At 40.9% G+C, this 26,368-nt stretch overlaps 4 protein-coding genes across 6 annotated transcripts in view; 2 read left to right on the top strand and 2 right to left on the bottom strand.

Annotated features, from left to right (window-relative positions):
- The window catches only part of LOC109868895 (inactive dipeptidyl peptidase 10), a 38,951-nt gene extending 31,632 nt beyond the window's left edge, over positions 1-7,319 (bottom strand). Inside the window, exon 1 of one of the 2 annotated variants that reach the window (XM_031803954.1) lies at positions 6,800-7,319. In XM_031803954.1, the coding sequence (XP_031659814.1) occupies positions 6,800-6,907 (108 nt within the window). In that variant the 5' untranslated portion in view covers positions 6,908-7,319. The remainder of the gene's footprint in view (positions 1-6,799) is intronic. The other variant, XM_031803955.1, reaches the window with a different exon arrangement.
- Positions 463-14,645, top strand: racgap1 (Rac GTPase activating protein 1). 2 transcript variants are annotated; one of them, XM_031803956.1, is made up of 17 exons: positions 463-579; positions 8,390-8,477; positions 8,584-8,786; positions 8,934-9,079; positions 9,200-9,269; positions 9,465-9,518; positions 9,610-9,690; positions 10,294-10,411; positions 10,612-10,742; positions 10,928-11,092; positions 11,232-11,330; positions 11,508-11,706; positions 12,032-12,137; positions 12,275-12,407; positions 12,594-12,720; positions 12,922-13,033; positions 13,299-14,645. In XM_031803956.1, the coding sequence occupies exons 1-17, from the start codon at positions 568-570 to the stop codon at positions 13,381-13,383; spliced, it is 1,929 nt and encodes a 642-aa protein (XP_031659816.1). In that variant the 5' UTR covers positions 463-567; the 3' UTR covers positions 13,384-14,645. The 2 variants fall into 2 exon arrangements, with proteins under 2 accessions (XP_031659816.1, XP_020314211.1); XM_020458622.2 differs by lacking the exon at positions 463-579 and adding an exon at positions 7,384-7,606.
- Positions 14,646-15,438: 793 nt separating this feature from the next.
- Positions 15,439-18,938, bottom strand: si:ch211-210c8.6 (uncharacterized). Its single transcript, XM_020458625.2, has 5 exons — positions 18,652-18,938; positions 17,437-17,542; positions 17,034-17,140; positions 16,466-16,638; positions 15,439-16,234 (listed from the first exon to the last, which is right to left on the bottom strand). The coding sequence occupies exons 1-5, from the start codon at positions 18,800-18,802 to the stop codon at positions 15,956-15,958; spliced, it is 816 nt and encodes a 271-aa protein (XP_020314214.1). The 5' UTR covers positions 18,803-18,938; the 3' UTR covers positions 15,439-15,955.
- On the top strand, positions 17,600-26,368 carry bin2a (bridging integrator 2a). The gene is made up of 12 exons (XM_020458623.2): positions 17,600-17,793; positions 22,502-22,637; positions 22,776-22,856; positions 23,008-23,062; positions 23,383-23,477; positions 23,596-23,691; positions 23,860-23,967; positions 24,069-24,154; positions 24,287-24,362; positions 24,550-24,632; positions 24,835-25,453; positions 25,650-26,368. Exons 2-12 carry the CDS (start codon positions 22,554-22,556, stop codon positions 25,701-25,703), a joined length of 1,437 nt encoding a protein of 478 aa, XP_020314212.1. The 5' UTR covers positions 17,600-17,793; positions 22,502-22,553; the 3' UTR covers positions 25,704-26,368.

Genomic DNA, 26,368 nt, shown 5'->3' with positions numbered 1-26,368 from the left:
ACCTGACTTTTAAGGCTGGTCTCGATCTGTTTCATGCATAATTAATGAATTTACAACTCATTAATGAAATAGAGAGAGTGCGAATAAGGTTTTGGCTACAAAACATATAGGAATTTAGAATTCCTCTAACAGTCACACATACTCAGAACCTGTCTGCATACCTGAAACATGTGTGGAATGTCTCACAATGGGAAAATGGTAAGATAACGAGGGGACAACTCCTATACCTTGACTGGTTGCCAGTATAGACTTGATTTTATTAGGATGCCCATTAGCCGATGTCAATGGCATCAGGTAGTCTTACTGGGGTCTGACACATACCAAAACACATCAACATGTAGTGTGCATCTATCAGTTACACATACAGTACATGTCAGTACTTACACACAACAAGTAGGTCACATGGGGGAGTGGCGTTGTGCCGTGAGTTGTTTCTTCATTTGGTTTGCTATTCACTTGCGCAACATGAAATGGAAGGGAGTTTCGTGCAATCATGGCTCTGTATAATACTGTACATTACCATGAATTTGTTCTGGACCTGGTGACTGTGAAAAGACCCCTGGTAGCATGTCTGGTGGGGTAAGTGTGTGTGTCAGGGCTGTGTGTAAATTAGACTATGCAAACAATTTGGAATTTCCAACACATGAATGTTTCTTATAAAAACAAGAAGTGATGCAGTCAATCTTTTCTCAATTCTTAACCAAGAGAGACTGGAATGCATAGTATTGATATCAGCCCTATAAAGAGCAAAATGTGCCCCTCTGTTCTGTGCCAGCTGCAGCTTAACTAGGTCTTTCTTTGCAGCGCTTGACCATATAACTGGAAAATAATCAAGATAAGATAAAACTAGAGCCTGCAGGGCTTGCTTAGTGGAGTGTGGTGTCAAAAAAGCAGAGCATCTCTTTATCGCAGACAGACCTCTCCTCATCTTTACAAGCATTGAGTCAACATGGTTTGACCATGGCAGTTTGCAATCTAAGGTAAGACAAAGTCATTTTGTCTCCTCAACTTGCTCAATAGCCACACCATTCATTGCCAAATTCAGATGAGGTCTGGGAATTGGGAAATGATTTGTACTAAATACAATGCTCTTAGTTTGACAGATGTTCAGGACCAGTTTATTACTGTTTATTACTGGCCACCCAGTCTAAAACCGACTGCAGCTCTTTGTTTAGGGTTGGACTGACTTCACTACAGTAGCTGTGGTAGGTGACACGTATAGGGTTAAATCGCCAGCATATATGGACACACAGCCAATGTCTTATCTTTATTAGATCATCCTGGCTCCGGTTTCATAACACATCCATATTAAAACCACTACTTGCTGGGCCAGTAGGGACAACCCCCACCGCGGTCCAGAGAGATACCAAACCAATCCAGGCTGTAACACAACCGGCTGTGATTGGGAGTCCGATAGGGCGGCGCACATTTGGCCCAGTGTTGTCCGGGTTTGGCCGGTGTAGGCCGCCATTGTAAATAAGAATTTGTTCTTAACTGACTTGCCTAGTTAAATAAAGGTTAATCATAATAAATTGATGTGCAGGCAAAGTCCTCCCAACCTCATCGACTGTGCTTGACTTGCTTCTTCTGGGAAGTATAAGAGTATCATGGCAAATACTGTCAGACTGGCCAATAGCCTCCACCCCCAGATCATCAGGCTGCTGAATAGCCACAAGTCAGCTAACTGCTCCCTCTGTCCCCCTCTTGCCCCCTGGACTACCTACCCCTCCCCCCATTGCTGCTCCCCCCATGGGTATTCTACATTTACCCTGTCCCCACCTCCCAAATGGACATTTATCTTTGCTACAGTTGTAAATGTGTATATATTATTATTACTATTACTATCTCATTCCCTTCTGTTTTTTTTACCTGCACTTTTGGAGCTTGGAGCATAAGAATTTCACTGTACCTTGCGATTACATCTGTGACCCTGTGCATGTGACTAAAAAACGAATCTAATCTAAAGCAGAAACGCACACACACACACACACACACACACACACGCACACGCACACGCACGCACACACATGTCTCTAGCAGAGAATCTACTATAGACAGTGTTTTGATTTCAAAGTCCTTCCCTAATGACTGCATACAACACGCTAAAACATCCGCCCTAATGGGATGCACCGCGACGGGAGGCGTGGTGCATTAGACTACACTTCCAATTAAGGCTGCATGCACCGTTGTAAGAAGATAGAGAGCGAGAACCCTGTGCATGCTGGCTGGGGGAAGAGGGAGTTTTGTCAAAGTTGTTGCAAAAGAGACACAGATACAGGAGACAGGAAGAGAATCCCAAGTGTGGATACACACAGCCAACACAGTCTGGATGGATTTCAGTGATGGTGATGCTAAATCTGAGGAATTGATGATCCAACACAGCACTGGCTGCCAGAAGAGGTGGACAGATGAGGGATTAGGTCCTGTCAGTGAGCAACCTGCTCAGGCTTGATGTTAATATCAACAGCAGGCACACTTTCTGCTGACCCAGAAAAGATCCTCATGAAATGAAAATACATGAATCCTGTTTAACACACTCCTCAGTGAGCCATCCATCCAAAAGAGAGTCGAGAGGAGCCTCCAGATAAAGCTTTGATGAAGCTGTCAGTCAAACCGACACACGGGCAATCTACTGCTATGCAAAATATAGATTTGTAAGGGCAACCGACCATGGATCTCTTGGGGAGAGCACCTTGCGAGAGTCCTCCACAAACATTTCCAGTGCTGACTAAGTTCATTGCATCAGTAAGAGGTAACAAAGCTCCACTCCCAACATGGCAAACAGACAGAGCAGATCAAGGGAATTACCCTCAACAAAATGAGATGATTGATACCGTGTGCAGCTGAACAAGGTCCAGTGGGAAACAATGAATAGAAAGAAAGCAACCCGTAAAAGGGACTTTTAGATGGACGGACCACTGCAGAGCGTCCCTCCCCGCAAAATATGACAACTTGAGGAATCACGGGACATATACCCCGACCCCTTCACTGAGAAACACAACTAACGATTACAGGTAACAGCCTCTTCTTTAAATGAAACACATGCTGTATGTACATTGTAATAAATTCATTGTATTGATTGGCTACAGACTCAATAAGAGAAACCACACAAAATACAATGAATTACTAAATTTGCTCCCAATGCACCAGAGCTAGTTGGTGGGAGATTCCATATGGCTGTTAAGAATTCATGATTAGACTCTGGGGGATGTCCTTAACTCCTTGTCGGTCTTTCATTGGAACAGGTGGTGAACATACCATAATAAATCATCTGAAGCAGAATCACACAACTTGTGATGCTACTATTGACATGTTTTTTTTTTACCTTTATTTAACTAGGCAAGTCAGTTAATGGCAAATCAGTCAATGACAGCCTTGGAAAAGTGGGTTAACTGCCTTGTTCAGGGGCAGAACGACAGCTCGGGGATTCGATCTTACAACCTTTCGGTTACTAATCCAACGCTCTTAACCCCTAGGCTACGCTGCCGCTGACTCTCATCTACATATGGTCATTTCCATGTAAAAGTTCATAGGAGTGTATCAAATTTTGCGTCAAATGAAAGCTAAGACTGTATATTTTGGGGAGATTAAGGCATAGATTCCCTTTTTCAACCATTTTCCATCCCCCCCAAAAATTGTCATAGGTAAAGGCTTTGGTATCTGGATAAACAGGTGGAAAAGGGGTCTTAGAAAACATCTACCGAGAAAAGTCTTAAAAGGTATAAGAAATACATCAAAACAAAATAATATTGACGTAAAGACGTTTATATTTAGTTTCTGAGAAATTGTTGACCTTCTGTAAATTGAAGAAATATTTCCTTGTGCTTTGTAATTCTGTTACCAAAAACACACACATCTTTATGATGTTTTCAAATGTCTCTCCCTCATGAGGAGGGAGGATAGTGAAAGTTCACAGAAGTAACAAGTAAAGGTAGACCTATCAATTAGTTATAGGGATTTTACTGATATACATTTTCTTTATGAATTAGTAAATTATTTAAACTCCTAATTCCATAACCAAATTGGAATTGGAATGACCAAAATATCATTAACGAAATTACTGCAACTGAATTGGCTACAATGGGAAATCATAATAGTCACAAACCACAGTTGGGTCACCTGCTACTGTCCTCCCTTCCACTGGCATCCTGTTAAGTTCAGCTCAGAATTGTTTTCTTTGTCTTTCTGTTATCTGATGGTCAAACCAAGAGTGTTAAAACAGTCTGGAAAACCCCTCCCTCTCCCTCTCCAGTTAATATCAACTTTCCCAGCTCTTACTGGGAGAGTTGAAATTTGGTCATTCCACCCTGGCCTTGATGTTAATGTCCATAAATGGACTGAACTGGACCAAATCTGAACCTAGCATAGTTTGAATAGCACAGTACAGGGCAGTACAGTACAGTACAGTGAGTAGAGTACAGTAGAACACAGTAGAATACAGTACATTACAGTATAGTGAGTAGAGCACAGTAAAGTACAGTACAGTGAGCAGAGGGTGGGGACAGATCTTTTTCCCATCATATTTTGGTGGGTCATAGAGAAAAAATCACTGTTTTATAGCTCATCTCATGCTATTGTTCACATTTTGCCATGAGGCTTAGACAAAATGTTGCTGTCTTAAAGCTAATTTCCTGCTGCTCTACACAACTTTCACGAGGCTGAGAGAAAATTATGCCGTTTTAAAGCGTATTTCTTGCAATTCTACACATTTTGCTATCATATGCTTTCTGGGGGGGGGGATGTGGGGTTGAGGAGGCTGACAAATTTGCCCGTTGGGATAATACCACATAATGCAGCACTTGCCTCATTCACATGGAACAGACACACTGCTTTAGCCTCCTCTGCTGCGAGGCATTCTCCTTTCCCTTTCATGCATCCCACCAAGCATTATAAAATGACTGTACAAAAGGGCTCTGGGTGGGTACTGTATGACTGCTGCCCCCCCAGACTACTCCTCCTCATTGTCGTGTCTGCCTTGGGGAGAATGGGGTGTGATGCCACTGTAAAGCATGGGCGAGAGGAGAGATGATATATGAGAGAGATATGCGTGTCCTTTCAGATCCTGATGCAGGCACACACGACTGATAAATACAGCCTGAATGTTCTGTTTCCCCAAACCCATCACAGATAAGAGCTCCCTATCTGTCTACAGAAGTGTGAAATCTGTGAAGACAGAAGCACTGAGGTGCAGGAGCTACATGAATTGCTTTGCTGTGTAAAATAAAAGGCATTGATTGGGACTGGGCCATAGCACAGAGAGACATTAGCCTGGGAAACGATAAGGGATATGGATACGCTGACTAGTGTTTGTGGCTTCCTTGTTTAAGCTACAAAATTGAAGGGATTTATTCTAAATTGAGGGGATATGTAAAAAAAAATCCAAACTGGCTACTTCAGACAATTATTTACATGTCACACACTATGAAACATACCAATACAACCTAATACAGCACTGATTAAAAACATTTTTGTTAACATTCTGACACATGATTGGTCAGCCATATGCATTAGTGCAGCTCTGAACTGAAATGCTGCCATGGTTCAATTGCTGCTGTCACTGAGAAGGTGATGGGTGATGTATATTATTAGTTAGACAATTTGTCAAGGCTATAAAGTATTGCTGTACTCGAGATGAAAAGCATACAGCAACAGACTAACTCATCTCCAGGGGCAATGTAATTCTCAGAGAATTCATTTAAAAAAATGTTTGAAGCGATCAGCAACTGTCCACAAAGATGCAACCGACTACCGTCACATGTTGTGACTGACATTTCTTGGTGTCAGCAATTCTGCGACCTATTGACAGCCTGCAAGTAGGACTTCATAGCATGCAAAAACTGTTGCAACTTCTTACTTCTCTGTTTGGATAGGCTCACAGAACTGCTGAATGGGTATGTAGTGGACAATTCATTACAAAGGGGCAAAGAAATATGACATTAAAATCAGTGGCAAACAAAAGTATGAAACGTAAAATGCAGAAGAACATAGGGTCTGGCGATAAATAATAGGCTACTTTGATATTCAGATTTTACATCAATTTAATTGAGTGGGTAGATTGCTTGTACACTTTATACAATTAGGCTACAGAATAAAATTGATTGTCCATCCATCCCCTGCTCATTCACACTCTGTGATTGCAGAGCTCTCTTTATCAGCATGCAGTATAAATATATAATAAAGTAAGATCCTCCCCTTTGGCATTGGTAATCCGGTCATGATTTCACTTCAGATTACGCTACAACTGAACAGGCATGTTAGATCTATTCACAAAACAAACATAAATATTTCAATCGCGATAACCGCAACGGGAATGTATGAGGTGTATTCAAATCTACATAATTTAACTGTGTCAGTTTAACAAAAAAGTCACCACATTAAATCAGTTTGCGATAGAAGAGACGAATGCTGATATGTTTTGGGCTACAATGCACGACCACTGCAGTCAGAGCAATTAGAGCACAGAAGCTTGTTCAGGAAATGGCAGTATGAATTACATATTTAAAGTATGAATGAAAGATTAAAACGCAAAAACAGATACTTATCGATAATCAAATCATGTTGATTTAAATGAAAGACGCGGACTGGTCACAACAGAGAAATACTAACAGGCGCATTTACAACAGTAGCTAAAAACACATACGCGCACAATCACGCACACGCGCAACTTCAACGTTTATGCATGCTTATCAGAGAGCTGCATCAATGATATTTACACAGATACAGCTCAATGATATTTTACAACAAACATAAATCGTGGAAGCAACTTAAAAATAATGAAACTATTCAGTAAGCCATTTACCAGGTCCGTGGTCATGTTCTGTTGAGTAGTGGCAATCATCTTTGCTGTCTTCAACAAGCGTCTTCCTAGAATTAAATCGTGCTCCTTTAGCGTTTGGTCTGCATGCATGCGTTGTTCGCACGTTGTCCAAGTGAAAACATTGATCTCTCTCTCTATCTCTCTCTCTCTCTCTCTCTATCTCTCTCTCTCTCTATCTCTCTCTCTCTCTGAGGGAGGAAGAGTTTTGTGTGTGTGTGTGTGTGTGTGTTGTCCTGTATATGGTCATTTGAAAATTACTCACTGATTTTCCACCCATACCACTGATTAGCTCAGAAATTAATCAAGACACGGTCAAAACCTCTGTCTCAGCAACATTTCATGGTCATACCCACTTGCCCAGTGGGTAAGTATAACATCCCAATAATTATCATAATAATCATCTTCATCATTAAAACGTAATATTGATTATTGTGGATTTTCCCAAATTTTCATTAATGTTTGCCACATTTTATTTAGGCTACTGTTGCTTGCAGGACTGTCTGATCTAGGATCAGAGCTAAGAGGTAACCGTTTTATGGGGCTGCTGGCCCCTATACGCGTTGACGTACAGCTACGTGAAGAACGTCAGTTGATATTCATTGGCTAGTGGGTACATTTGAAATTAAACGTGCCTATTTTACTTGAATACACACTTCCAGGAGCTGAGCTTGAGATGATCCGAACAAAAGAATAACACACTTGCTTATCCAGTGCCAAAAGAGAGGTCAAAAACATTTGGCTGTTTTGTCTGCCTTATTTCATTACTCAGAGTGGTGGACTCAGCAAGCGGTATGTAATTGTAACGTTAGTTATTCTATTAACGTTAGCATGCTAGCTAGCTGTAGTTTTTTGAATCATAGTTACATCACTAACAATGTTGGCTAGCCTAGCTAAATCTACTGTTGCTTGCTAAATTAGCTAAATGTTTTGTATGTGCGTGTAAGCTTTTTTAAAATGACAATCAACATGTTTACTCAAATCTTCAACGTTAGTTCGGTTACTATGATGAATAGAGTAATAGGAATGGCGTCTTTTTAGGCACTAACGTTAACTCCGTCATGGTTCGTTGGACAAAAATGTGTGGGTTTTGAATAAATGCCGAAAATAAGGTATGTGGCAAACACAGGCTTAGGAGATCTTACACGTTTTTGTTCTATGAGATAATCTTCTAACCTCCCCTTTTTGTGAAATGTGATTATTTTATATAATCAACAAAAAAAAGCACAGGCTCAATAATTCATAACGGTAATTTTAACTGACTGATGTAATCTCATGAAACGCAACGTAAAATCTTCTACGGCTGTGTTAACCTCGGACCTTGTATTCGGAGTTTAGCCAAAACCGTATTCTAGTTAAATAAAACAAGATTCTTTCCTCATAGAAATGGCTGAAGGTAAATCCTTTTCGGTTATAGGACTAACGTTACAAGCTCTGATTAGGGTTCACCAGTAGACAATTGTGCTGAAACAATTAGCTTGGGGATGATGTTATTCAATATTGACATTTATATTTATGAGCCTCATAGAAGTTCATGATCAGTATTGGTTTCTATGTGCCCTTTATTTTTCCTAGAAGATGGACACTGCTGTGATGAACCTACACAGCTTGTTTGGCAATCTGAGGTCTCATGTAGACATACTCAATGAGAGCATTGAGCCCCGTAAGTAATTCTGTTTAATTTGATTTGACAAGGAGATTAATAATATAGACAATGGATAAGATGTATTTAAAGCTAACACACATTATTGTACAACTTCCCTTATCAGAGTTCATCCAGATGGCCCTCAACTTTGAGGACTGTCGTCGTAGATGGCTCAGGCTTGAACGGGACCTGGGGTCCTGCAAGGAAGTGCTTTCCAAGGCAGAAACTGAGAGGGGAGCCCTGGAAGTCAAACTCAAGCATGCTCGAAATCAAGTCGACGTGGAGATCCGCCGCCGCCAGAAGGCAGAAGCTGACTGTGATAAGTTGGTGTGTATGCACAGACAAAGTCTATCTTCATATTTTCTTCTCTTCACTGGCACCCTCAGACTGGTTCACTCTTCTCCCAATAAACTGTCAAATGGCTTCATATGACTCCTCTCACCTCCGCTCTCCCTGTGTTCTTCTGTGTTACAGGACCGCCAGATCCAGCTGATTCGGGAGCTTCTGATCACCGAGGGCTCCAGCAATAGCATCCAGCTGAATGAAGAGCAGCGTTCTGCTCTGGCCTTCCTTAACGCTCGTTCTCAGGCGGCACCAGCCAACCTTAACACCAGCCGAAGGTAAGGACCCACTTCTCGTGCCTTGCTCCTGTTCATGGGTTGGAAAGCTTACCAATGCATGTTCTATTAACATATCAACATCTGAAAAGTTACAGTATTTAATTTGGTTATTTTCCATAGATTGAAGACCATAGATGAGTCTGCCTCCATTTCATCAGACATCAGCTATGATAAAACAGATGACTCTCTGGTAAGTTTATATATTTGTCTTGTCTAAATGCTTAAGCCTCTGAATCAAGTATATTACTCATCCAAACCTTTAGCTTGGAGAATGGCTAAAGCAATTCATAATATAATAATATAATATATATGCATAATATAATTGAGATGATAAGTTGGCATATTTTGCAATAATGAACCTGCTCTGTTTGATAAACCATTCCAGGACTGGGACTCATCCATCGTGAGAACTGTGCGACTGAAGAAACGTGAAAAGAGGGTAAGCAGTTCATTGGAATTATTTATTGAATGTGTAAATGAAGGGTGCGGTGGTGTATTTGTTATTAACATGTTTGACATCTTCATTACAGCGTTCTGCCTCAAGAAATTTCATTGATGGTCCCCCATGTGCTTCCAAAAGGTCTCGATCAACAGGCAGAACTTCTGAAAAGGTAAAGGTTTCATTTCTGTAAATATGCCCATTGTCCAAAAACATCTGAAACCCTTTAAAGGGTATCTTAAAAAGACAGATGTCACACACTTTATTTTTTAATGCAAATATATCTATTTTTTACTAGCATTGACTTTGCTGATAACTATTTTATTTTTGTTTAAGAAATGACTTACTACGACTGTTGTGCTTGTTTCACTTAGCTATCTTATTGTGAAATTTCATTTTCAACTTTCAGCACTACTTGAACATCAACATATGAAAATTGTGCGTTTTGTAGTTAAAAAGACAAGTGTTTCCAATGCACTTCAACCAATTAGTAGGAAATGCTTACTCATTGGTTAAAATCACATGATGTACACAGATGTCATTAGAAATGCTTATCTTCCTGTCTTTTTTTTTTTACTACCAAACATAGGAATGCACCATTTTCACATATGTTGCTGTTGGGGTGGTGCTATGATGAAATTTCTGAATGAATGTGCTAACTGCAAGTCTGGATACGAGCATCTGCTAAATGAATCAAATGTAGGTAACTGAGAGCGGTTACTCATTATACGGTTGAGTTTTAAAGTGAGTTGACTGATCTGTTTAATGGCTGTAGGGAAATGAGTCTCTTGTGGCCAAGACTACAGTGACCGTGCCTGCTAACGGAGGTCCCATCGAAGCAGTCTCTACTATTGAGTCAGTTCCCTACTGGACTCGGAGCAGGAGAAAGACTGGTAACAGCTCTTAATCATTTACTGTTTATTTGGTCAACTTTAAAATGGAAGATGGTCTTTTTATGTCGACGCATTATCTATTTATTTGGGAAGCAGCACGCAGCGGGACTGTTAGTTTATCCTTGACAATGTGACCTGTTCATAACTCATAACTGCTTTGTCAGAGCAGTATTTGACCTCTCTCGCTCCTACTTGTTCAGCTACACAGGAGTGGGACTCTGAGTCAGTAAAGTCTGAGGATGTCATGTTCAAACAGCCCAGCAGGCCTCAGGAACCCAGCACGCCCCAGGGCAACGGGGGTGTCCGTTTGCATGAGTTTGTCTCCAAAACGGTAGGAATGTCATTTTGTTTTCAGTCAGAGAGCGTTATCACATGGGTGAATTTAGAAAGGCTATTTTATTGAATTAGCTTTTGTAATAAAAACGTGTTGCTTTGGTTCTTATTTTCAGGTTAAAATGACAAGTTATGGTTTGTGCGAACTTGTATCAACCAGGCTTTGTTTTACCTCACGCACAGGTTATCAAGCCAGAGTCATGTGTACCTTGTGGCAAGAGGATCAAGTTCGGAAAGATCTCCTTGAAGTGTCGTGACTGCAGAGTGGTCACCCACCCAGAGTGTCGTGAACGCTGTCCCCTGCCATGTATCCCCAGCCTGAGTGGCACTCCTGTCAAAATCGGACAGGTACAGGATTGTTTCTTGTGAATTCTCAGCTTGTATTCATATACTCAAACAATACGTTCATTCTGATACATGCGTGATTGTGATTTCAGTGTAGTCTAATGGGATAACCATTCCCTCTTAAATGTATTACCGATCCCAGGGTACGCTTACAGACTACGTCTCCCATGTCCAATCTCCCATGATTCCCTCTTTGGTGGTGCACTGCGTCAATGAGATTGAGCAGAGGGGCCTACATGAGGTGAGTTGTCATCTCCAGTCTGTTTAAAAAATATTTAAAAAATACAGCCTCACACCGAGCTGTATTTTTGTTTTTTTAAGCTTAGTTTATACAGTAGTAATATAGTGTGAAACACAGTAAATAGTTTGAAGCTATCTATGATTGAGCCCAGTTTCACCATGCTCTTTTCTCTCCCAGACCGGCCTCTATCGGCTGTCCGGTTCAGACCGCACGGTCAAGGAACTGAAGGAGAAGTTCCTGCGTGGGAAGACTGTCCCGCTGCTCAGCAAGGTGGATGATATCCACTGCGTCACTGGGCTCCTCAAGGACTTCCTCAGGAACCTCAAAGAGCCCCTCCTCACCTTCCGCCTCAACCACACCTTCATGGAGGCTGCAGGTTGGTGTTGGCCCTTAAGTGATAAAACAATAACTTTATCACTCTGTGGTTGGTTTGGCCAGTGGTAGACTGGATAAAGGTGTCTTTTAGTTGCTTTGCATAGCCATTTTGTCCTTGAGCACACTAAATGTTTTGGTTAGTAATACAGTTAAGTGTTCCTTCATGATGTTCTTGGTCACCAATAAATGTAGTTACTAAGTCCACCAATAAATGTAGTTACTAAGTCCCTGCAATGTTAACTTCTTCATCTGGACTAAAACAAATAATAATCCATGTCTACAACTCAACTTCTGTGCTCTCTACTGACGTTTCACTTTGTCCTCAGAGCTGGCGGATGAGGATAACAGCATTGCCCTGATGTACCAGACAATCAGTGACCTGCCACAGGCTAACAGGGACACCCTGGCCTTCTTGGCCATTCATCTTCAGAGGTTAGCATCTGCTGTGCAGCTCTCCTTACTCATTTTAAATGTAATTGTTGCTCCCTATCATTGACCCTTTGAGCTTTGTTGCTTGTTTTCCCCCTTGATAAATGGGCTCCTATTGCCCAACATTCATTCTCTTTCAGGGTTGCACAAAGCCTGGACACTAAGATGGACATCACCAACCTGGCTCGGGTGTTTGGGCCAACTATTGTTGGCCATGCAGTGCCTGACCCAGAGCCCGTGACAATCCTGCAGGACACCAAACGCCAGCCCAAGGTAACTCATTACAGCAACAGTCTTGGTTTAATTAACTTGCAGTAAAAATACCATGGTTACATTTTAACGTCTAATTATTTTAAGTCTTGCAAGTTTGATCTGTTTTGCCCCTTCAAAGAGGATGTGGCAATATGCTGTAATTCTTCAGGAAAAAACAGAAGCTAATGCATTTCTATTATTACCCAGGTTATTGAGCGTCTGCTGGGCCTGCCGGTGGAGTACTGGAGCCAGTTCATGATGGTGGACCATGACCAGCCGCACCCTGATCACATGATTATCGAGAACAATAACTGTTATACCCCTGACCACAAAGGTGAGCCTAGTCAAGCATTATCTTAGCAACCCCGTACCAAATCCCACGTGAGTGCCTGCCTCTGGCCAGGTCCTCCATTTAGGTTAATGTGTTATTGACAATTTATGAAAATATGTTATATTTAAAAACAAATGCAAATCAGTTGGTTACCAACTGGGGTAATGTGACTCATGTTGACTGTGTGTATTGATATTGTTCCAGTGAGCATGCTGGGTCCTCTCACCACTCCAGAGCACCACCAAATGAACAAAACCCCGTCCTCCAGCTCTCTGGGTCAACGCATGAGGTCCACCCTGAGCAAGACTACACCCAAGTAAGCGCTCTGTCCTGTCATGCATTTTACTTATTCATTTTACTTATACACTGCAATGTGTATGTAGTTCCTGGCTGAAGGACTTGGGTTTTCACTAGTCTCAATGCAAATGCCATTTTTCAACAAAAAAGACAGCCTTAACTTATTCAGAGGTCATCTACATTAACTTAATTCACCAAGTTCATAATTGGTTCCCTTTTAACGTTGGCTTCATTTGACTAATGCTAATACTACTCTTTTTTTTTTTTTTGTGTGTAACTTTCAGGTTTGGGAGTAAGAGCAAGTCTGTCGTGGGAGTGGGAATCACCAGTCGCCAAGGAAACTTTTTTGCATCTCCGCTCCTCAAGTAATCCAAAGCCGCTGCAGAGCAGCTCTGTTCAATACCTAGCAGTAGATAGGTTTTTACTTGTTTTATTTTAGACCATTTTACACAATTGAGACAGTAATGGTTCCACAGATGTTTTATATTTTTAAATGGTAGGATTTGTCTTTTTTACGTGTGCAAAAAAATATATATTTTTCCAATCAAAAGGGAGGGTCTCTTTGGAGCTCAGTTTTTTTTAAAGTTGGCTCTGAATCAAGATGCTTTCCGTTGATTTCACATCACCTCTGGCAATGACATGTACTAGGTTTGTAGATACAATTTAAGGTTTTTCTTCAGTATCCTCCTGTGATTTATTTACAAAGAAACATTTGAACATTGGTTGCGAATGTGTGTGTCTGAATTTAGGCTGTTGGAAAAAAGGGCTGTTCTTATGAATATCTAACATGCAATTTGCAGAACACCAGTTAGAAAACAACTTTGCATAGAGCTTTTTATGACGGGATTGAACGGAGTTGGCACTGCGGGTGGCATTATATTTCTGTTTTTTTTCCCCCTGTATTTGTATAATCACTTTTGAAAGGTCTACATGCTTTAGCAGTTTGATCGTACATGTTTAACTCCATTTGTCTTTTACATACTCAAGACTAGCCACAGTATGGCAATACTAATATGATGCGGTGTTCTTTAGCTATAATTATCTAACAGAGGTAACCAAGTAGCTGTATGCTTGGTGAGTCCAAGTTCATTTTGCCATTTATTCATACAACTTGATTATACGTTTTACTTTTTCTTAACTTAATTTTTTTAAATTTCTAACTGTTACCTTTTTATTTAACTAGGTAAGTCAGTTAAGAACAAATTCTTATTTACAATGACGGCCAAACCCGGACGACGCTGGGCCAATTGTGCGCCGGCCTATTGGACTCCTAATCACGGCCGGTTCTGATTTAACTTAGGTTTAACATTTCACCCATTACACTTTTCTGAGCGTTCTATAATATAGCTTATACTACAAGTAGTCCTTGGACATTGATTACTTTACTTTGATTTACTATACACTCATGACCATCTTTGTTTGCACAATGGAAGGTTGGTTCTGGCTATGTTCTGTGCCCCTAGTGGCCTAGAACGCTGCATTGCGTAACTGAGAATCTGTGTGTAGAAATGGGGGCATTTCAACAAGAATGTAACATTTCCTTTGATCAAAGCTTTTTCTGGTCAATTTGTTTTGTACATGCTGTATGATCTGTGATTTGTAAAAACAGTATACAGTACATTTAAACTGGTCTCTCGTTACCTTTCATTGTTGCTGCACTAACTTAAAAAAAATCCAGGAAATGCTTGAGGGCTACAAAGTATTGAAAGCGGGTGCGGTTCCTGAGTTAAAGAAGCAATTAACATCCCATGTATGAAAATGCTGATCAGGCTGTTATTTTGGCTACCATGGCTATGCCCCTATAGGATGACGATGCCACCATCCACAGGGCACGAATAGTCACTGAATGTTTTCATGCTCATCAAACCAATGTATGCCATATCAACCACCAGACCTCTACCCAATTGAACACTTATGGGAGATTCTGGAGCAGAGCCTGAGACTGCACTTTCCACCACCATCAACGAATCACCAAATTAAGGAATTTGTGGAAGAATAGTGTTGCCTCCGAGTTTCAGACAGTGATAAAATCTATACCATGGTGCATTGAAGCTGTTCTTGCCCAACACCCTATTAAGACACTTGGTGTTTCCTTAATTTTGTCAGTTACATGTAGAAGAATGTAGATAATTCAGAATATTATTGTAGTCAGGTCATTACTCAAGCTGTGTTCTCACTTCCTCTAAACAGTTTATTTGCTCAAAGTGCAAGGAATAACAGTCCTTGCTTATCTTCCAAAGCAGACTAGACCGAGTAGCACTGATACAAGCAGGTTTACTACATCAACTGACTTTTGCAGTGGTAGAAAAAGTACCCAATTGTCAATATATTTTCTATTGAGGTGACTCAAGTCACCCAGTAAAATACTTTTTATAAATAAGTATAAATCATTTCACATTCCTTATTGAGTAAACCAGACCCGCATGATTTTTCTAGTTTTATTTACGGATGGGCAGGGGCACACCATTTACAAACAAATCATGTTTAGTGAGTATGGCAGTAGGAATGACCAGGGATGTTCTCTTGATAAGTGTGTGAATTGGACCATTTTCCTGTCCTGCTAAGCATTCAAAATGTAACGAGTACTTTTGGGTGTCAGGGAAAATGTATGGAGTAAAAAGTACATTCTTTAGGAATTTAGTGAAATTGTCAAAAATATAAATGGTAAAGTACAGAACCCCAAAAAACTACTTAAGTAGTACATTCAAGTATTTTTAAACCACTGGAATTTAGACAACTGAAAAGTGGTATAGTTAAAATTGTGGATTTTAAGTAAACCTGTTTATCAAAAACATTTGTGCAAGATACAATCTGAAGTTTCTGCGTGTGTATATGAGAATATCAAAGACAACCAGCACATTGGATGCTTGATGATTACAAATGGTCCTGTTCAGTAAGTTCCCCTTGTGCCAGAACACCCTATTAGAAAGTATGTAACACATCAGAACTTGGGAATTGGCCAAAGGAGAGGAGTGTTCTTAACGTAGTTTTGGAAGGCAGGGTCTGAGCCCCACTTCTTCATGGCCTGCTTCTCCAGGATGGGAATGCCACTGACATGACGCAGCAGGAACCAGACAAACAGAGGAGATAGCACACTGGCATACTGGGGACCCTTCATCACTGATGAGGCGGAGAGGAAGAGTCCAGACCACTGGAGTATCTCCCCGAGGTAGTTGGGGTGCCTGCTGTAGCCCCACAGCCCGCTCTGGATGAACTTTCCCTGGAGAGAATGGAAAGGATGAATTGAGGCTATTCTCTGGGTAAATAAATATTCTATAAATTAACATACAAATACAGGAAGTTTATTTTCAAAGGTTTGAGAGTGGTTGGGTTTTCATCATACGACAGCATGTTGTAGTGAGAATACTTTGCAACTCCCCCACTGCATCCATGATAATTATAAAAAGTCAACGTCCTGAAGAAAAAAAAACAGCCCACCAAGCTGACTCACAGCATTATCTGGGTCTCCTTTGAAGAGCCACTTCTGCTGGTCAGCAATGGCTTCCGTGGCAAAGCCAAGGCCCCATATCCCCCAGCCCAGGTAGTCCCTCAGGCCCAATGGCTCATCTCGCTGCTCACTGTTCAGGATGAGAGTAGGTAGGAGGGTCATGAACACCCAAACAGCTGAAAGAAAGAGGAATAAATTATGTACTGAACCAATGGTAGATTAGTCCACAGATATGGTCCATCCTACCAATCTATAAATAATAATTGCAGACATGTCAAGATAATGCTCCTACTCTCAATTAGAAATTCACCTGGGTCCGAAATATAAAACCTTTTCAAAAGAGTACTGTACTGTCAGTGTCCAATGGTAAACCTAATGTATGTTCTCCCATTTGGGCAAAATGCACAATACCCTGATATCAGTGGCTATTCTAATCTGGTTTCATACATTTATGAAGAGCAAAACGGCTGAGCAGTGAGTTAAAATTGATTGCTTGAGGACGAAGTAAAATAACTGCTGTGGTGGCTGAGTGAGAATAAGAAAAGCCAGCGACCATAATGATTCAAAGTACCTTGAACACTCCAGTACACAAAGAATGTCCCTGGGCTGTCTCTGACATTGTTAAACCTGCGATCCTGGCCGTCCTTTAAGATCCGCATGAAGAGGAATGTTCCAAGCCTGCAGAGGTTAGAACATAGGCATTAGTTTGACATTAACCCCGCCATTATTCATTAACTCAACTTGAATGAGTCCCATCCTTAGAGGGTTCTGCGATTGGGCCGGGCCAAACCTCAGCCTTGGATAAGACTACTAAACTGATACAACACTTTGTTGATTGAAAAGTAAATGATCAGAGAACACTAAAGCTCTGCAGGTGTTTATAGTTTTTTTTGTTCTTCTCCATTGTTAGGATGGGAATTCATTGATGGGCATAGCAGGTGACATTAGATTGGAGACCCTGCTGTCAAGCTTACCTTACTCCCCATGCTGTCACCAATCCGGTCTGCACATTTTGCCTCAAATGACGAGTCCCTCCCCAATAGCGACTCAGGTGGGCGAGTAATATAAATGTGCCAGACCCTAAAAAAATACAACCAAGGTTCATCAGCACAAGACATGTGTCCCTTTAGGCATGGTACATGGCTCTGCCCACTCCTATCACACAGAAGTTGCACAGTAAGGCGTGTTCAATGAATATTTTACCCAGGAGCCTACTGACAGAGTGACAATTAGCTCCAAAGTACAAGGGCAAAACTTTCCAAGAGCACAGACAGCTCAGAGGAGTGGCACAAGAATTTTGTCAAGGAATGCCCATTCATCAGTGTCTACAGGTAAGTTGCAGTCTTTTACATAACTAACGGTGAAGTAAATTATATTATTCTTGAATGGCACATACTGTCACAACAGTTTTTACTTGCCCATTGAACTTTCACAGATCATATATAGATGTCGACAATATTATACTGTAACAATGAAAAACTCTACAATTGCCTCACTCAATCCATCAAATTCAAGGGCCTACATAACTTCTGTTTTCATTTAGTTTACCATGCTATTGTTGGATGATCGACAAAAGACGGGCTACAATAAAACTACTGCTGTAGTTACTCGATGACCGGAGTTGGGACTTACAGCACCAATTGCATTTGCGCGAACTACAACGTAACAATGTGTGACAAACATCTCGCGATAGGCCAACACATTTAACACCAATCTCGCGCTACAATGTAAACATTTGTTTAAAATCATCCGGATGCGCTATCGAAGCTAGTTAATAGATGTATGTTGCAGCATTATCTGGCTAATTTTAACCTTTGAGTGGAGGCTTGTAAAATTGGTAGTCAGTTGGCCGTAATGTTGAACTAAGCTGATTTTCGGAAGATCCTTAAGCTTATCTGAATGAGGGAGGAGTCCTTGAGTTGTTTTACAACAAAGCGGTTTAGATAAGTGTTTTTGTAACATTGATATTCATCAGATACAACATGCTATACTTGAATGAAAAACACAATGCCTGATTCCAATGCGTACGTTTAGTTTGACCGAACGAATGTTTATATTTTATGACAAAACCATATACACTGGGTGATTTATTCAACCAACCACAATATGAAATCATAGCGATTCACAAAACAAACAAAACGCTTCGGTGAGAATTGACATACCGGTCGGCTTAAATCAAGTGTTATTACCTGCTAAGTCATAGAACTTCTCGGTTTTGAGAGCTGCTGCAATGGCCCATCCAGCCCACTGGATTCCCAGGTCTGTAGCTGCACATTTCACTATCGTACTGCCCATTATCATGTCCAGTAAGTTATGGAACAACAACTGGTATTCCAACATCGGACCACCCCCACTTTCTTCAAATAACACTCCAGTATAAAGTTCACTTCTTCCATAACATTTAGCTTCTTATTCTTGGGTGGGGTTTACCGGCGGTTGGCATCCAACGGTACGGTGCATTACCGCCACCTACTGTACTGTAGTGTGGGTCAGCGACAGGGAGAAACTAAATCCTACCTGCCATCACCTTTCTCTTAAAGATAACAACATATTTGAGACTATATCTAACGACGTTCTAATCAATATACTATTTAAACAAATCTGCTGATATCCCCTTCTCACATCATACTAGATCTCAGCCTCTCTCTTTCACTCTCATACTGCCCACACTGTATCAATACATACTCCACTGTCTCTGTTTCCTGGCAATAATCACACTTTCCTGTTGGATGATTTCCTATCAGATTGGATGTCTTATTCAACTGGCCGTGTCCAACCCTTAATCTTGTAAAAGAAATAGCTCCCTCTCTTCTGTCTTTTCCTGCCGTCCTCCCCTCCCCGACTTTCCTTGTACTTGAAATAAATGCCTGCCCTTAGTATCTCTATTCCACTGGTCCTGCCATCTCTGCACCATCACTGTCAATATCAGGCTTTTTCCCTCTGACTTGCTCATTGAAATCATAACATCAATAGCCCCACTACTAAGTGCTTGATTAGCCAGTACATCAACTGCCTCGTTCCCCTCCAACCCCACATGGGCTGGGACCCAAGTACACCTTATCTGTACCCATCGCTCTAATCCTGCCATGGGTTTGTATTACCTCATAAAGGTCTTGTATGCTACATGAGCTAAATGACAGGAGACTCATCAACACTGCACATGAATCAGAGCAAATACTGTAACTACTCTGTCTGGCTTGATGTCCTCTACCCACTACAAGGCCAACAGTATGGCCATCAGCTACGCCGTATATACAGCCAGATGATCTGTAATACGTTGGCCTGCGTATTACCCACCCACCCAAAGCTTGTGTTCCGTCTTCGCTCATGTTCCCAGCATGCCTGTAAAATCCCTTTCGAAGGATGAGACACCCCATGGCCTTGTAGGTTGACACAATAATTAATTGCCAGCTGCTGTCTCCTAATCTGCAATGGCATATCCCCCCCATCTCCACCTGTAGTGGACGTCAGAAACGCACTACTACATATTCTGAGTCCTTGCCTCTGTATGACATCTAGACTTTCCAATAAAGTCCAAGCTGCCGAACCATACACTGCTATAGTCTATTATAGATCAGATTAATACAACATACATGGTCCTCGATGAGGAACGGCCAGCCCCCCACTCCTTCCCCGTCAGACCGGATCAATGCAACATACATGGTCCTCGATGAAGAACGGCCAGCCCCCCACTCCTTCCCCGTCAGACCGGATCAATGCAACATACATGGTCCTCGATGAAGAACGGCCAGCCCCCCACTCCTTCCCCGTCAGACCGGATCAATGCAACATACATGGTCCTCGATGAGGAATGCCCAGCCCCCCACTCCTTCCCCGTCAGACCGGATCAATGCAACATACATGGTCCTCAATGAGGAATGCCCAGCCCCCCACTCCTTCCCCCTCAGACAGCGCATCACATTTAGCACCTTCTTACACTTTCCCAACACTCTCTCAATGTGTTCTGCCTAGGTCAGCCTAGTGTCAAAGTACACTCAAAGGAGCCTGAAGGACCCCACCCTCTCCAAGTTTCTCCCATATAACCTCAAGCGTACCTCATCTCCCACCTTTCTCCTGGTAAAGAACACTGTCTGAATTCTCTACAGAGAACCTGAATCCCCACAATAATGCCCACTGCCCTACCTCATCAATTGCTTCCTGACTATGTAATTCCATAATACTATGTAGGAGTGGCTTGACTTGGAAAGATATGACAGGCCCACTAAGAAGATGGAATTGTAGTCATAAAACTGCCCTATATAGCTACACATTAGCATGCCGCCAACTTTTTATATATACATACAGTGGGTAGAACAAGTATTTGATACACTGCGGATTTTGCAGGTTTTCCTACTTACAAAGCATGTAGAGGTCTGTAATTTGTATCATAGGTACACTTCAACTGTGAGAGACAGAATCTAAAACAAAAATCCAGAAAATCACATTGTTTGATTTTTAAGTAATTCATTTGCATTTTATTGCAAATCTAACTCGTTCTTTGAATGTAAATTTGTCCAAGTTTTGGGAAAACCTTGCAAAAGACTTATTTACCATTATGAACACTACCCATGTTTTTGACATGAAGGATATGTTACTATTGCAATGATAACAAGACCATTGAAATGATTGTGCATTTTTAACATTCTTGTTGCCAAATACTTTATACACAAACAAAAATTCCAGGATTCTATACCAAAATTACACATATTTTTGATTGAATTGAATGATCTTGTTAAGACATTATCCCTCGTGAATAACAACAAGAATGACTTTTTTTCAGAGTGAATACAATTGCACTAAAAATTTTAATTTTTTATTATTTTTATATTTTATATTTTTTTGTATGTTTTAGTATTTTCTTGCTAATACCTGTGTTTTGTTTTGTTAGACATGTTTGATGTAGCAATGTAAGTTGGTGATTTTTGTATTATGAATAAAATAAAATAAAAATATATATCGTTTTTTAAATAATTCCCAGTTGTTTTGAACGCGGCAAAAGCCTGTACTTTTATTTCGGCCAACCACATCATTGGTCATGACTCACGATTGCGGTAATGTTTAAATGTCCTGCTAACCCCTCAGACAGTATACCTTATCATTTTACTGGCTTGGCACGCATCAACAACCTATTATTGTTGTCCAACGTTTAAAAAATGTGTAATTGTCATTGATATGGAAAAGTATAAACAAAACGGTAGTCTGCATGCAACCAGCAGTCTGGTCGGGCAAATAGCAACATTACCTGCTCAATTCTTTGCACCGAAAAAAAAACATTCGTTTAAAAATGTGGCTATTTAGGATATGTAAATTGGCTATGTACGATATGTAAATCTAACAAGCCAGGCAACTAAAAGCTACTTTCTAGCCAATTAAGTTTTGGTTTGCTAAACTAGCTCCTTTAAATAGCTGTACGAGCCAGCTCATTACTACCAGAACATATCTGACAACGTTTAGAATTGAACGTTAAGAATTGAGCCAACTTTTTATTCACCATAACAGAAAAATTAACATATTACATGGTAATTATTTACAAATGATTTACAAGTATGGCGAGCTGCTAATTTACTGTTTGTGAATGTGAAGAAATGAAAGCAGTGCATTGCAATCTGTCAATCTGGAGGAATTAAAAATGCATCGTGTTACCATGACAACGGTTGTAACAACAAAGGTCAACGTTGAATGTCTCTTGCTCTTCGTCAGGTTATTACTCGTTATTTCTTATTTTTACTCCGTTGCCGCCTTAATAATGGCTATTTAAAAGGTGAATGCCGACGAGGTGTAAAGATAGTGCTGTATAAAGGAGATATACATTGCCCAATTGTTTTTACAGGCAACATACCGTGAATCCTATGTGAAATAATGAATACACTAGTGATTATGCACTTTTGACATGATGCACGTAAATTACTGCATACTTGACGATATATCTGTCCCACCAATATTCTAACTACTTTTAGGTTGCCAAATGAGAACTCTCTATTCTATACAGACAGATTCATCTTTGTAATCTGTTCTTTCCCCTATCGCTACATTCCCAAGGATAAAAAAAAAAAACTCAACAGGGAAAAGCAAGAAAGGAAAAGGGGAAAGTATGTCAGAAGGCCACAGTCCAAAAGGAGGTGCTGGGGTCTTTGCCAAAAGAGTCCAAAGGCAACTGAGCAGGGGCAAGGAAAAGGTATGCTTTACATTTCTCAATATAATGCACAGCATGATCTCCAAATGCCTCTCAATCTAACATTAGAAGAAAAGCATAAAGGTTCAAGCCATTAGAGGTAGCTTGACGTGTACATGTATTTTGTTCCTGACTTTTTAGGTCTTGCAGAAGTTTGGAAAGACAGTGGAGACCAAAGATGAAAGATTTGAGCAATGCCTCTTAAATCTCACTGACCAACAGGTAGTCTTCATTGGCAGTCAATCTCCATGCATGAACCAATAATATATATTCACCGATATTTTATGATTTATCAAAGGCATGTCAATCTGCCCCTGTAAATGCCAAAAATGAATGTATAGCCTACAAATGACTCGATAACCTCTGTTTGCAGACTGATGGGAACCAGTTATACAAAGACCTAAAGCATTACCTTAGTTCTGTCAAAGGTAAACATTTGTTCTGTCTGTCTATGTTGTAAATGATTGTGATCTGTATTTGATTTTTGATTTGATTTATTGGGATCCCCATTAGCCGACGCCAATGGCGAAAGCTAGTCTTACTGGAGTCCAACACATAAACACATAACGAAGAAAAAAAACACATTTACAGACAAAATACTTTACAACTTACATACATTTAAAAACATGATGCATGATGATGTAACATGTATGACGTTGTCCCTAAATTGCATGGTTTTCTATAGCTTTACCATCAGCGGTGTCCAAGGCCTGATAAAATGTGATCCGTGTTGTCCACTTTTTCACAGAAATGCGGGAAGCTTCCAAACGGCTTTCCCAGTCTCTGTATGATGTCTATGAGCCGGACTGGGATGGAGAAGAGGACCTGGGGGCCATTGTTGAGGTCAGTCATCGCACTGCTGTATTATTAAGGATGACGTGCATGACTTCTTCGTTGGTTGTTATAACGCACATTTCTGTAAAAAAACAAATATATATATAAATATATCCTATGCCAACAGGGTGAAGACCTCCTGTGGAATGATTATGAGGCAAAGCTGTTAGATCAGGCGCTTCGTACCATGGAGTCTTATATGAGCCAGTTCCCAGATGTCAGGGTAAGGCTGGAAAATGTGTGGGTGGCGCACACACACACACACACACACACACACACACACACACACACACACACACACACACACACACACACACACACACACACACACACTTCCTAAATACAGTATGTTATCTTTCAAGTGCATCCTTCCTCTCCTCCAAATCCCCAGGAGAAGGTGGCCAAACGAGGCAGGAAGCTGGTTGACTACGATTCATCCCGTCACCACTTGGAGGCGATGCAGAATGCTAAAAAGAAAGATGATGTCAAAATGGCCAAGGTCAGACAGACAAAAACCCCTGTCTACTTACTTTGCACAGTAATGATCATTTAAGCTAAGCTACAAAACTCGATCTTATCATGGTGGTTTTCTCTGTACAGGCAGCTGATGAAGTGAACATAGCCCAGAGTGTCTTTGAGGGCATCAACAGAGAGCTGAGGGATGAGCTCCCTGCTCTCTATGACAGGTAAGGAGTCAGAAGTCAGCACAGAGCCAGATAGCAGAATGACATACCATTCAAATAAATACATCATCATGTCAAGTGTCTAATGACATATTCAAATTAATAATATTTTTTTCTTAAATTTTGTTCCTAAAGCCGAATTGGATGCTATGTGTCAGTCTTCACAGCCATCTCAAATTTGCGGGACACCTTCTTCAAGGAAATGACTACTGTATGTGCAGTTCATATTATTCACAATAACTTGGGTGGGAATACACATCCAACAATAGCAGTCATGTGGGGCTTTGCTTTGGTTTATACAAATGATCCGAACTGTTTTGTCTGCATTTAGGTAACAAAAGTCCTAGCTCTTTCGATTTATATATTTTCTTGATCTGGTGTAACTTCCTCTCTTTCAGTTCAACAGTGATTTGCAGAATGTGATGAAGGATCTGAAGGATCAGCATCCAGACAAGGTATTTGTCATCAAGGGGTTGAATCGGTAAGTTGGTAAGGATTTTACATCTCTCACCGGCACAAAAAAAAAATATAATCTTAATTGACTTTCCTCCCATTTGAGTCTATCAATGGGTTGTGGTCTGGGATGAACTCAACACAGAGTGTATTATAAAGCATAATAGTAGTCAAAGCAAAAGTAAGTGTATCAACATGTAGTCATATCCCCCCTCTCACATATCTTTCAGGACTGGCTCTCTGATGAGGCGATCTCTCATGTCCCCCAAGTCATGGAAGGCCAGCTTCTCTGACTTCCATCAGAGTTCTAGTCCAGGCAAGTCAGGCACCCTCACTAGAGACAAGTCCAGCTTCAGATCACCTAGTAGTCCTCGCTATGATGAGTCACTCACCAGCACACCTGCAGTCTCCTCATGGCCCCTACCTATTGAGGAGCCCTCCTCAGGGGCCAGAGACCTGGATGCAAACTCCACCCGTAGTGAGGATCCTTCTACAGAGAAGAAACCAGGGTCTAAAAGCAGGGATGACACCACCACCACAGAAGGGGCCTCCGGCAGTGGTCAAAAGTCAGGGGAAGAGAAACTGGCCGAGGAAGAAAAGGGTGTTAAAAGGGGAAAGTCTGAGCCTTCTTCAAAACAGCACCCTGCTGCATTAACTGAGAGTACCTCCGAAGTGCCAAACTCCCATGACATGGAGAGTGTTGAGCTCCAGCTCTCGTCCATAGACACCCCCCAACTGACCATAGAGAGCTCTGTGGCCAATGAGGACGCTGGGGTTCATGGTGTGCAGAACGGAGCGGCTACAGATGGCTCTGATTCTGACATAGAGGCCACTGGGCTTGTCCAAGAGGTGAGTTGTCAGGATGAGATCTCACTGTAAAAACACAGACGCAACCTTTTATGGGCTCTCGTATGTGGTACGTTTGATTTACATGCCGGCCTACTGTAATCAAGACAGGCAGTATAATAATGGGATGCCATCGACAGCTGCTAAACCTTTTTGATCTACTGGTCTATAACTTGTCACTTTGGTCTTTTACTTTTAGGCAGAAAAATTGCATATCCAGGAGCCAGAGGATGTGAAAAACACTGTGGTGTAATGAAGGATCTCTGAGGAAAATGTTGGTTCCTGTCTGAAGTAACTATAATTATGGATAAGGCTGCTTTTCTTCTTTGTTAACTGTCAAAATGTTTTGTGTTTGTTCACTGAACTAGTTATAGTAATAAGGGAGAGGGGCTGAATACTGCACGAGGGACATAGGATAAAAATGAAGAGCCTTCTCAATATTACAGGCAGGATATAAGAATATCTGCTGTTTCCTCCAGCTGCCTAAGATCTGAAAGCTCTTGCTTGTGGACAATATATTTTCAATAGAGCTGTTTTGTTTTTATTAATAAAATGAGTGGTATGCCTGTTTGTGCTTTGCATAGGTTTCTGCCAATAATCCAATACTGCGTCACCCAATTGTCTTTTAATTTAATTGTAGAGAAACAGCAAGTTCACTAAACTGTGATTGACTTTGCAAAATTGAATAGAAAATCAAATAGAAATCCATAGAAAACAATGATTTATTATCTGTGTGTGCTAAAGTGTACATGAAGAACTTTATTATTGATTAAACAAATGTATATTTTTTTATAATGGCTTGTTGAGTGATACTCCTGTAATTGGAAAAACTGGAAACCTAATTGGAAACCTAGAGGTGTCTTTTGATTAATTATGTATTTATAAACAATTTATCATTAAAGTGATAACATCTCTGCC

This window comes from Oncorhynchus kisutch, linkage group LG24, assembly GCF_002021735.2.
Source record: "Oncorhynchus kisutch isolate 150728-3 linkage group LG24, Okis_V2, whole genome shotgun sequence".
Lineage (NCBI taxonomy): Eukaryota > Metazoa > Chordata > Actinopteri > Salmoniformes > Salmonidae > Oncorhynchus > Oncorhynchus kisutch.
This window is presented reverse-complemented; position numbering and strand designations above follow the sequence as displayed.